Genomic DNA, 13,055 nt, shown 5'->3' on the forward strand with positions numbered 1-13,055 from the left:
CGCAAATTTGCAAATCTGTGACTTTTTAAAATTTTGCCGACTTACCAACTGTGAAAATGCCCCTTCAAAAGAATCCAATGGTTAGTGACACAATGACGTCGAAAGTATTATTGATCGTAAATGTTTTCGTTTTAAACGTAATGGAACATGAACATGCTCACATTAATGGATACTCAAAACCGCGCCAAGTCGTCATTAAGACTACAACTAGAGCTTTGTCACAGACGTGACGAATACCCCCACATGCCGCATTGACACAGAATATTTTGCATGTTGTCTTCAAAAAAAACAGCGGACACCATGCTCAATGTTTAAAAAGCACTAAGTGACCCCGTGACCTTGATTTTAACCCGGCATGGCCCATGTTCGAACTTGACCTACACATCATCTAGATACAACTTCTGACCAAGTGTGGTGAAGATCGGATGAAAACTACTTGAATTAGAGAGCGGACACCATGCTGAATGTGTAAAATGTACTAAGTGACCCCGTGACCTATTTTTTAATCTGGCATGGCCCTGGTTCGAACTTAGCCTTAAGATCATCTCGATAAAACTTCTGACCAAATTTGGTGAAGATCGGATTAAAACTACTCGAATTAGAGAGCGGACACCATGCTGAATGTTAAAAAACGAAACGCACAAAGTGACCCCGTGACCTAGTTTTTGACCTGCCATGACCCATGTTCGAACTTGACCTAAACATCATCTAGATACAACATCTGGCCAAGTTTGGTGAAGATCAGATGAAAACAACTTGAACTTTGTCACAGACGTGACATATACCACCACGTGCCGCATTGACACAGACTATTTTGCATGCTGTGTTCACAAAACAAGAGAATCTAATTTATGGCGATTTTTAAGAATTATTATGCCATTACCATTTATGGCCATTTTTGACCTTTGAACTCAAAGTGTGACCTTAGAGATATCGACATAATTCTTCCATGTGACACACCGTATAACGATGGTGAACAAACGATTTTAAAATAATACAATGAACGACATAGTTATGGCCCGGACAAGCTCATTTATGGCCATTTTTGACCTTTGAACTCAGTGTGACCTTGACCTTGGAGATATCGACGTGATTCTTTCGCGCGACACACCGTCCAATGATGATGAACAAATGTGCCACATGATTTAAAAATCTCACAATGAACGACATAGTTATTGCCAAGACAAGATTTCAGGACATACCAACCGACCGACAGAGTAACTCCTATATAGCCCCCATTACCAATGGTAATTGGGGTATAATTAGAGAGCGGACACTTAATACGGACCATATTAGAGACAGACCAGACCAGCAGACAAGCTCACTCCTATATACCTCCCTAAACTTTGTTTGTGCGGGTATAATTACCAAAAATTTGTTTTGAGAGCAGGAAAACTACCAATATTATTTAGGCAATCCTTATCATTTGATTCCAGCAGAAGTAAACTACCAATATGTATTTGGCGTTTATTGATTTCTGTATCTCAATGTTTCAACAAACAACAAACAAACAATGGTATTTTCTATATTTATTTCAATGCATAAGGCATAAGTAAAACATGAGATAAGACAATAATAGAATTAAATAAATCATCACTGGACGGACACTACTAAAAAATTAAGCGTACAACAATAAATACTTTTTTGCAATGGAATAATACCATTACGAGACTTTGTTAAACGAAACAATAATCAAAACATTAAAGAGGCTATATGAAGATTTTCAATTAGTTTATTTATATGAGATCATCAATTTTATCAAATAAATACTTAATTCATATTATAAATGTAGTAAATGTATCATACAAAGGTGGTTTAGATACAAAAAACAACAACAACATCTTAATTCGAAACGTTATAAAATGTCACGAGAAAGATTGTTTGTCATGTTAATTTCCGTTTGAGGACACATACACTTACATAAAAAAAGAAAATACAAATTCTTCAATAAAAAAGTATAATTTGTAAACATTTTTTGTTTACCTAAACCAAAATAACACTTAACATAACATTTTTATATAACTAGCGTTGAAAAAGTGTAAAAGAGCTTTCTCAATGTACATCTACTGTCAGTCACCTTAAAAAAATGACCACAAAGACATGAAGAGGAATATCTCTTGAAATGCAACCCCACCCTATGCTACCTACAAACAAAACTACAGCTAAATACCTCAACCCAAACTAAATTGAAATCAGTCATACAACAGCTGATTTTTTAAACGAAACTTAAACACAATGACTTCCATACAGTGCGATATGATCATTTAAAGAAAAACTCATTTAGAAGATGTATTACTTGCGGTGAGCGTTCATAATACTATTTTTTTATATTTTGCTTTTCTATAACAAATATTGGACAAAACAAGAATACTACAATAATATCGAAATGAATGTGCAACATAAACTCATTCTGAACAGAGCTAATAATTAACATGTCATAGTTAATCAATACACATACTAACAAGGATATATATTTTAAGTTAATTAAATGAAGATGCAATCGTTTAGAATGAAATGTGCACAAAATAATTACCTTACAACATTTATATTTTGCACATTACATGGATAAATATTGAATGCACTAAGAGCCTTTGAAAAAGGCACACAAGTAAAAAGGTAATACACACATGGAAATAAAATATACATTTTTGCAGTTTAAATGCCATGTCTGATGGCAGTTTTTCAATAACATTTAATAAGTGTTATGCAAATTGCTACCATTTTATCCGCAGCTAAACATACAAAGCATTCTTGTATGGTAAATGGCCCTCTATCCATTTTCAGATTATGTTTAAATAAACGCTGCTAAAAATGAAAGCTAAAATTACATGAATGGTATTGGCAAGTTAGAATTCAAGATATTGTTTATAAGGATTGAATTGCTTTTATCTGTATTAACTGCATATATGTGCGTACAGCCCTAGACAGTTAACTCTTTCAGTGCTGGAACCGAATTTTGAAGGCCTTTGCAAACAGTTTGGATCTAGATGAGATGCCACAGAACTGTTTGCTTTTCTTATAGTATTCTTTGAAAAAAAATGGAAGAAAATACTAATTTTAAAAAATTTAGCAGACGACATTTTAGCAGACGACAAATTTCCCAGCATGCAAAGGGTTAAATAAGTAATGTTTAGAAACACATCACAACACATAGCTGAATCTTAATCTGAGCACAATATACCGATATACAATATCTATAGCAATCATAAACAATATCTATAACAATCATATACAATATCTATAACAATCATATACAATATCTATAACAATCATATACAATATCTATAGCAATCATATACAATATCTATAACAATCATATACAATATCTATAACAATCATATACAATATCTATAACAATCATATACAATATCTATAACAATCATATACAATATCTATAACAATCATATACAATATCTATAACAATCATATACAATATCTATAGCAATCATATACAATATCTATAACAATCATATACAATATCTATAGCAATCATATACAATATCTATAGCAATCATATACAATATCTATAGCAATCATATACAATATCTATAACAATCATATACAATATCTATAACAATCATATACAATATCTATAACAATCATATACAATATCTATAACAATCATATACAATATCTATAGCAATCATATACAATATCTATAACAATCATATACAATATCTATAACAATCATATTTAAGAATTCAGTTAGAAGAGTTAATGTTGTTTATCAATCCAAAAACTTTTTTTCAATAGCAAATATTTACAGGTTTTTAGGATTGGACCATTTTTTGACTCGAGATGCGTCTTTTTTTGTTTAACAATAAAAATGAGTAATAAAAAAATAGTTAAACAATTTTAATGTTGGAATAATTACTTATCGTCACATATGTTTACAAAGTTATCATTCCCACTCGACTGGAACTTGTCATGTTTATCCACCACAACGTTTGCATGTGTCTTTTTGTTCAAGAAATCTTCCAAATGCTTCAGTACATCTCTTGGGCTCTTTTTCGCTCGAGTTTCAATGTCTGAAAGTAAAGCAACAGGAATGATGTAAATGAAGAAAAACTGAAAGATATGCATGATTGATGGAAAAGAAATAATCAATGTGATATGGTATGAACAAGGACAATTTTTTTTTTTTAATAATGCAATTGGAGCAAAAAAGAACATCATCATCAAGAAATATTACTTTGACAAAATCATAGAAATGTTTCCTTATTGTGTTCCCCTTTAAGAAAATTTATGTGTTACTACAAATTTCTTTATAACTGAAGGACAGTAAAAAAACAACACATGGGCAAATTTAAAAAAACAAAATGTTAACAGCTCACAATTTTTAAGCTAGTTCCCCAGAAGCAAATTCAAGCTAGACTATGATTATATAAACATTCCAAGAAAAGCCAAATCAAAATTACTTTGTATGACATGTTGACTTTGGCTAATTGTTATGGTCAACTTATCATAAAAAACAACAACATTTTATTCATTCAAGAATAAATGTAAATGATTGATTCAAAAAATAATTATAAATCAACCTATTAAATCCTGTTTCAAATACTCTGAAAACAATAATTGTATTAATCAAGTAATGAAATATCAAACGATTACATCAAACCACTTGACTTCAAAATCATTTTACAAAGCACCAACCTTTGATGACATAGCCTGAGTCTGATATAGTCTTGCCCTGACACTTCCACACCTGATAGAGTTGCAAATAAAGGCCAGCATAGAACTCATTCACCACCGCCATCACTTCCCCCCTTCTATTGCACTCTCTAGATAACAGTGGGAAATAACAATTAACTCCATCCCTTCTATTGCACTCTCTAGATAACAGTAGGAAATAACAATTAACTCCATCCCTTCTATTGCACTCTCTAGATAACAGTGGGAAATAACAATTAACTCCATCCCTTCTATTGCACTCTCTAGATAACAGTGGGAAATAACAATTAACTCCATCCCTTCTATTGCGGTCACAAGATAACAGTAGGAAGTAACAATTAACATAAAGAATAAACAAATAACTGACTTCTTGCATCATACAGCTAACAGTAGAAAAATGATACAGAAAAATATCAATAAAACTAATAATAACAAGGAAAGAAGAATCAACATAAGGAATGTTATTTTAATTTCTAGATAACACAAGGTAAGAACAATTAAACTCAAGTCCATCCCTTCTATTGCGCTCTTTAGCTAGCATAAGGAAAGATAAATTAACTACAATCTTCTATTGAACTCTCCAGCTAACAAGAGAAAAGAACAATAAACTCCACCCTTTATATTGCACTCTTTAGATAAACTAATGAAAACATAATTGACTCCACCACTTTCTAAGCACTCTGCAGATAACATAAGGATATAACCCCACCACTGACATTGCACTATCTAGATAAAATTAGGAAATAACAATTAACTCAATCCCTTCTATTGCACTCTCTAGATAACATTAGGAAATAACAATTTACTCCATCACTTCTATTGCAGTCTCTAATTAAGTTACTAACATTAGGAAACAAGACTATTGACAAGCAAAACAAGAAATGTGTTCGTCAGAAACACAATGCCCCCTACTGCGCCGCTTTGAAATAAAATGTCTATTTATCATTTGGCAGGTATAGAAATCATCTCCCATTAAGCTTATTACTTCCCTTAGATTTAGTCCAATCCAACCGGAGGGAGGGGTGTCTGTAGACAGTCAAAAATGACCAAGTCAGACATCACTGACAACCAAGGCCTGTGGTTTATCAAAGAGATCATAGCCAGAGTTCATCATGTATCTATGGACATAAGTCCACAGGTATGTAATGAACCCTACCATTCACAAATTAGTACAGCAACCGGGGGAGGGGTGTCTGTAGACAGTCAAAAATGACCAAGTCAGACATCACTGACAACCAAGGCCTGTGGTTTATCAAAGAGATCATAGCCAGAGTTCATCATGTATCTATGGACATAAGTCCACAGGTATGTAATGAACCCTACCATTCACAAATTAGTACAGGAAAGAAATGATATATAATTATATCATTAAAAAAAACCTTTGACAAATCAATCATTTGAGTTATAAATAATCAAAATAAAAACTCTGTACAGTAACTGTGAAAAGAACTTAAATTCTTGGTAAGGAAATATATAATCTGAGATTTATAATTATATAAATTATTTCTCTTGAAAATAATTGTCTCTAACAAATTTCTATTTTACGTAGCAAATAATTAAAAGCCACTACCGTGACTGTAGATTCACCTCTCAAAATGTGCAGCTCCATGAGATACACGTGCATGCCAAATATCAAGTTGCTATGTTCAATATTGAATAATTATCTCCCTTTAAAGCTTATTACTTCCCTTGGATTTGCATTTTTGACCTTAGACCTTGAAGGATGACCTTGACCTTTTACCACGATAGGTTTGTCAGAAACACAATGACGTCTACTGCGCCGCTTTGATTTTAACAAAAATATATAATTTGGCAAGTCAGATAATTATGTCCATTTAAAGCTTATTACTTTCCTTGGATTTGTTGTTTCGAACCTGTGACCTAGTTTTTGACCCGGCATGACCCATATTCGAACTTGACCTAGATATTGTTTAGATACAACTTCTGACCAAGTTTCGTAAAGATCGGATGAAAACTATTTGAATTAGAGAGCGGACACGAAAAGTGTGACAGGCTGACAGACAGACTTACATACAGTGCGAAAACTATATACCCCCTTTTCTTCGAAAGGGGGCATAAAAAGTCCCCTACCTAAGCAGGATCCACCATTTTCAGCAATATTTGTAGTTTATTTGTTGCCATAGCAACCAAAATTCTTGACGTAGGGACAAAATGAAATGAGGTGCATAATCTCCATATTGCCATCTATCCATGTTTCCAGTTCATGAAAAAATATGAAGAATTTTACAAGTTATCGAAGGATCCACCATTTTCAGCAATATTTCTAGTCATTGTGTTTCCATAAAAACCAGAATTCTTAATGTGTGAACAAAATGAAATGACGTGCATAATCTCCATATTGCAAATTGCCCATGTTTCAAGTTTCATGAAAAAATATGAAGAACTTTTAAAGTTATCGCAGGATCCAGAAAAGTGTGGCAGACTGACAGACACACAGAGCGCAAACCATAATTCCCTCTCAGGTTTCACCGGTAGGGAACTAATAACACTTAACTTCACCCCTTCTATTGCACTCTATGGATAACATAATGACAGAACCATTTACACCACTTTTTCTGTTGCACTCACTAGATAACATAAGAAATAACAATTCATTTGAAGAAAACTAGTAAAGAATAGAACAAACAATAAACCAACTCCTTCCTTCTTCTTGCAATCTCTACATAATATAAGAAAAAAATATTGGAAAAACTAATAAAACTAATAATACAAATAAACTTCCATTCTTTTGCACTTTCTAGATAATAGTAGGAAAGAAGAATAAACTTTACCCATTCTATTTCAATCTTTACATAAGACAATGAAAGAATGAATACATTTAACTCCATCCCTTCTATAACAGTCTCTAGCTAAAATAAGAAAAGATTAATTAAATGCAACCTTCAACAGCATTCTCTAGATACACACACATGGTAAAAGACTCCACCCCTTCTATTGCACTCCATAGATAACATAAGGAAAGACATTTAACCCCACCCCTTCTTAAACACTCTGCAGATAACATTAGGAAATAGCAATTAACGTGAAATTATGGGCATTTTTCACTGTTGAATTGAGCTGAAAAGAATTAACAGGACAAAAGAGTTAGTTAAAATGTGGTAACTGACCAATTATCTGCAGCTCATCTTGCTACCAGTTGCTTATAAATAATATATAATATATTCGATATTTTACATGACTGTTCCAGTCCTCTAAGCCGAGCGGAACTGTCTTTTTATTAGGATCAGAGTCAGTGTTTGTGTGTCGTATGAATAGATATCGTTGCAGGAAAATGAATCATTTCTGTCGTCAGTTGTCAAACGAATGTACCATTGATATTCAGATGCACTATTTTTCTCTTTCCGGGATATTGTTTTAGTATGTTGTTGCTGCATTAACAAATATAAGTGTATTTGAAGTAAAAATACCAAAAATAAACAATGGTTGCGATAGACACCTATAAACATAGCATATACTGTTAGATGCGTCTAATGTCACTTTAACTCCACCTCTTGCACTCTCTAGATAACATTAGGAAATAACAATAAACTCCATCCCTTCTACTGCACCCTCTAGATAACATTAGGAAATAACAATAAACTTCACCTTTTTTTAGCAAATTAGCAAATAACTATCAAACCCACCCCTTCTATTACACTCTCTAGATAACATATGGAATGGAAAATCAATTAAATGAAAGAACAATAAAAATATTTAATTAAAAACCCTATAATTTTTTTACAGAGATTCATCGCAGTCAACCAACATTGGTTTTAAGTAATTAAAAGTTTACAAAAGTTACCATAGTTTACCCATTACATATAACAATTTAGATGAAAGCACACAAATGGACGCATGCAAAACAGCCAAACCGCAATGTCCTTAGCTAACTGAAGCTTAAAATGCTGGCAAATATGCTTTGTTGATGTCTTAAGGCCTCAAGCATTATGCGCAAAACAAGATATCTAATTAAAGCAACAAAAGATGTGAGGACTAGTTCACCTTCCTGTTATAGACATCTTTGAACTGTCTGTTTTACTTATTACACATGATGTTCAAGAACTGGGGTTAAACAAGATTACAATTGTCTGTTTAATATAGATCTTTTTGTACCCTCTGAAGAAAAGTACAGTCAATCCATTTGATGATTATTTTCCCAAAAAACATAATTTCATGTTGGTTATGTATGTTTGTTATATTTTATCTTAACTTTAAAGAGTATAAGCATTTTCCAACAAAATGTTAATAAAAAAAACAGTTGTATTTTTGATTAGTTTAACAGTATTATAAACTGTGTTCATGCACGCATGGCATATACACAGTTGAATTTTTAAGACATTTTAAACAAAATTTAAAAAAAAGGTAATATTTTGCAGTTAATTAAATGTTTTATATAAAAGGATAGAAATTGCCCATGCACAACTTTATCTCATACATAACAGCGCAGGCAATTTTGAATAATATATGAACAAAATTGGAGGGGTAATTTATATGACTTTTTTCCAAGATGACTTCAGTATACCCGCTCTACTTCGTTGGTGGGGAAGAGGGGAGTGGTTGGTGTGAGGGTGGGTTTAGAAATAAAGCTAACACTTATTTAACTGAGACTTACCTATTCAGTAAGTCCTCCCTCAATGTCTGGAGTGTAATTCTAGACAAGTTGATACCCATAACGCAGAAGGGGAAATTCTGGAAATGTAAAACATTAAATGTACAAAAAAGGCAAAATTTGTAAATATCTTACAGTTTTAAGTTTAAACAAGACAAGGCACAAGTTTCAAATCAGAAATTTTGTTTTTTTTGTTTATTTAGATTTTAGCAATATTCAAATGTATTTAAGTATAATCATGGCAGCCATTTAACCGTTTTACATTTTTCCTAAGTAAGCAGGTAAGCCAGTGCTTAGTTTACACACGTATTGCAGTAACTGACAACTGCCCTACTAGAATCAGAGGTATAGGGAGAGTGGAAATATAAATGAGACGTGTGCTGAGAAAACTGGGCATAATAATTGTGCGTAAAGTGTCGTCCCAGATTAGCCTATGAAGTCCACACAGGCTTATCAGGGACAACACTTTCAGCTTTTATGACATTTTTATTTTAAATGAAGTCTCTTCTTAGCAAAAATCCAATTAAGGCAGAAAGTGTTGTCCCTGATTAGCCTGTGCAGACTGCACAGGCTAATCTGGGACGACAGTTTACGCACATGCATTATGCCCAGTTTTCTCAGAACACAACTCAAATAAATACATAACCAATCCCCAGGTGTGATCAATATCTAGAGACTTACACAACATATTCATCTGCTGACAGGCTCCTTCTTTAAAATTATCATAAAGGCTTTTCAGATTATTTTGTTGAGGGAGGTCACAAACAATGTTATTTTTTTTTTCTGGTTCCAAATGGTTGTAAATTTCTGACCAGACAATCCATTTTCTCCTTAGTTGGAACATATACCTGACAGGTTATAACTTATTCCATTATTCAGATTGTTTCACAGGTGTTATTAATTAATAGATAACTAGTCCATTTTTTAAATTCAGCTGTGCTTTGTGAAAAGGGGGATTAATGCATGTGCTTAAAGTGTCATCCCAGATTAGCATATGCACTCTGCACAGGCTAATCAGGGACGACACTTTCCGCCTAAACTAGATTTTTGCTAAGAAGAGAATCTCTGTAAACAAAAACATGTTTTACCATTAATGCGGAAAGTGTTGTCCCTGATTAGACTGTGTGGACTGCACAGGCTGATTCCGGACAAAACTGCAAGAACATGCATTGAACCCTCTTTTCACATAGCGGGTCTCAATTACATCCAAATATAGCTACAACAAACCTGTGTTGGATGAAGGGAGAGCCTGTAGATATCGCTTGCAAGAGACGCTGTTTTGGGGTCTTTCAGAAGGAACAGGAGGTTCAGCAGACCTAACACACCTGCCCCTCGTAAGTCTGTAGCGGGGTCATTGCCTTCAAGTGTAAGGGAATCGTGTTGAGCCTTTTTCTCGGAAAACTCAGCTAAATGCATATGCATGAAGTTTCATATCACATTAGTCTGTGCAGTCAGCACAGGCTAACCATAGACAACTTACCGCCTTGACTTTATGTTCGTTTAGAAGAGACTACACAAACAATTCCATTAAGCAGAAAGTGTCATACCTGATTAGCCTGCGCTGACTGCACAGGCTAATCTATGATGACACTTTAGGCACAAGCCCAGTTGTCCCAGATCGCTGCTCATATAAACAGCTACACCTGCAGAATATGCACTAATCATATAAACAGCTACACCTGCAGAATATGCACTGCTCATATAAACAGCTACACCTGCAGAATATGCACTAATCATATAAACAGCTACACCTGCAGAATATGCACTGCTCATATAAACAGCTACACCTGCAGAATATGCACTAATCATATAAACAGCTACACCTGCAGAATATGCACTAATCATATAAACAGCTACACCTGCAGAATATGCACTGCTCATATAAACAGCTACACCTGCAGAATATGCACTGCTCATATAAACAGCTACACCTGCAGAATATGCACTAATCATATAAACAGCTACACCTGCAGAATATGCACTGCTCATATAAACAGCTACACCTGCAGAATATGCACTGCTCATATAAACAGCTACACCTGCAGAATATGCACTGCTCATATAAACAGCTACACCTGCAGAATATGCACGTATCTTTTTACATTTACTGAACAACCTTAGATTCATTAGTTCCTATTCTTATTATCTTTTCCGTCTGTGCACGTGTTTTAGAACCTGAATAGTTTTTTTAAATGGTTTATTAAGGATGTTCGATCGTTTTGTGAAAATTTTCAAAATATCCGGAATGCTATAATTTTTTGTATGGTGATTAATGAATCTGTATCTGAAATTAATATAAAATAAAAAAGAGAGGTCACCGTGAATAATTTTGAGATAACGAAGGTTTTTAAATGCCATGTGCGTTTGAAAAAAGGTCATTTTTGCGGGGCATAAATTTGGGGGTACGGTAAAATGTTTTTGTGTAATACATTTAAAATGGCATAATAGTATTGAGATTGCATTAGATTAGCAACTGTAACATGTGTATTATCATAGTGAACAGTTTTAAAACCAAAAATTATGGAAATCGTAAAAAATAATGAGAAATAAGTATGACTAGTTTTTTGTTTGTTTTGAATTTTTTATTGCACAGTTCAAAATAGATAACATGCAATACAGATACATATTTCTGTTGATGTAATATTCATATTCATTTGAAGTTCTCAATAATTAAAGGAAACTAGCTGAGCATTAAAATGAAGTAAAGAAATTGATAGGTCACCGTGGATTTTTTTTTGCTATAGAAATTTTTATATGGACTTAATTTCAAAAATACAATGACTAACATTGTAATAGTAATTAAAACATATCTATATAATAACTGCTCCATAACAATTAAATTATCAACTGAAATGTGATACACGTAGAAATATTTATAATGTATATTGTTATGAACATATTTCAGATGTAACAACTGAAAAAACAATGTTGATGTTCAAATAAACATCTTAAATTACCCCACCCACCTGTTACCCATGTTGTTGGTTGTAAATTGAACATAATTATGTACTAGGTATTTTAAAATTATTTTTAGAACTGTGTGATGTGTATTTAAAGACAAGAGGCCATGATGGCCCTGTATCGCTCCACTGCTGAAAAAAAGACTGAAACAAATATTCTCCGCATGTGCAGATACTTAAATATAGGCCCTATTTAAGCACATGTACAATTTTGTGACCACCTGGGCTGGGTCAAATTTAACCCCAGGGGCATAATTTGAGCAAACTTTGTAGAGGACTACTATATCTCACTCCATACAAAATGTGGTGGCCCTAAGTCTTAGATGTAGAGTTAAGGACAAGAATATTTTTAAAGTTTTCACAAAATAAGCAAGATACAAGCGTATATAATGTTCAATTTTGTGACCCGCGGGTCAGGGTCAAATTTGACCCAAAGTAACAAACTTGGTAGATGACTTTAAGATGTTCCTGCATACCAAATTTGGTAGCCATAGTCAGAATGGTTTTCGACAAGATTTTTAAAGATTTCACAAAATAGGCGCTTTATAAGCGTTTATTAAATTTTGTGACCCCCCGCGGCAGGGTCAAAGTTGACCCCAGAGGCATTATTTGAACAAATTTGGTAGAGGTTTATAAGATGTCACTACATACCAAATTTTGGTAGCCCTAGGCCCAATAGATATGGACAATTTTTTTTTTAAGTTTTCACAAATTAAGCACTTTATAAGCATATGTTCAGTTTTGTAACCCCCGGGGCAGTTTCAAATTTAACCCAAGGGGCATAATTTGAACAAACTTGGTAGAGAACTATTACA

General features: G+C 33.4%; 1 protein-coding gene across 1 annotated transcript in view; it reads right to left on the reverse strand.

Annotated features, from left to right (window-relative positions):
* Positions 1-1,516: 1,516 nt before the first annotated feature.
* The window catches only part of LOC127871082 (uncharacterized), a 39,456-nt gene continuing 27,917 nt past the window's right edge, over positions 1,517-13,055 (reverse strand). The window contains exons 11-14 of the mRNA XM_052413736.1: positions 10,508-10,638; positions 9,284-9,360; positions 4,654-4,781; positions 1,517-4,028 (exon numbers count right to left, since the gene is read on the reverse strand). Of these exons, the coding sequence (XP_052269696.1) occupies positions 3,871-4,028; positions 4,654-4,781; positions 9,284-9,360; positions 10,508-10,638 (494 nt within the window). The 3' untranslated portion in view covers positions 1,517-3,870. The remainder of the gene's footprint in view (positions 4,029-4,653; positions 4,782-9,283; positions 9,361-10,507; positions 10,639-13,055) is intronic.

Source organism: Dreissena polymorpha, chromosome 3, assembly GCF_020536995.1.
Source record: "Dreissena polymorpha isolate Duluth1 chromosome 3, UMN_Dpol_1.0, whole genome shotgun sequence".
In the NCBI taxonomy this organism is placed as follows: domain Eukaryota; kingdom Metazoa; phylum Mollusca; class Bivalvia; order Myida; family Dreissenidae; genus Dreissena; species Dreissena polymorpha.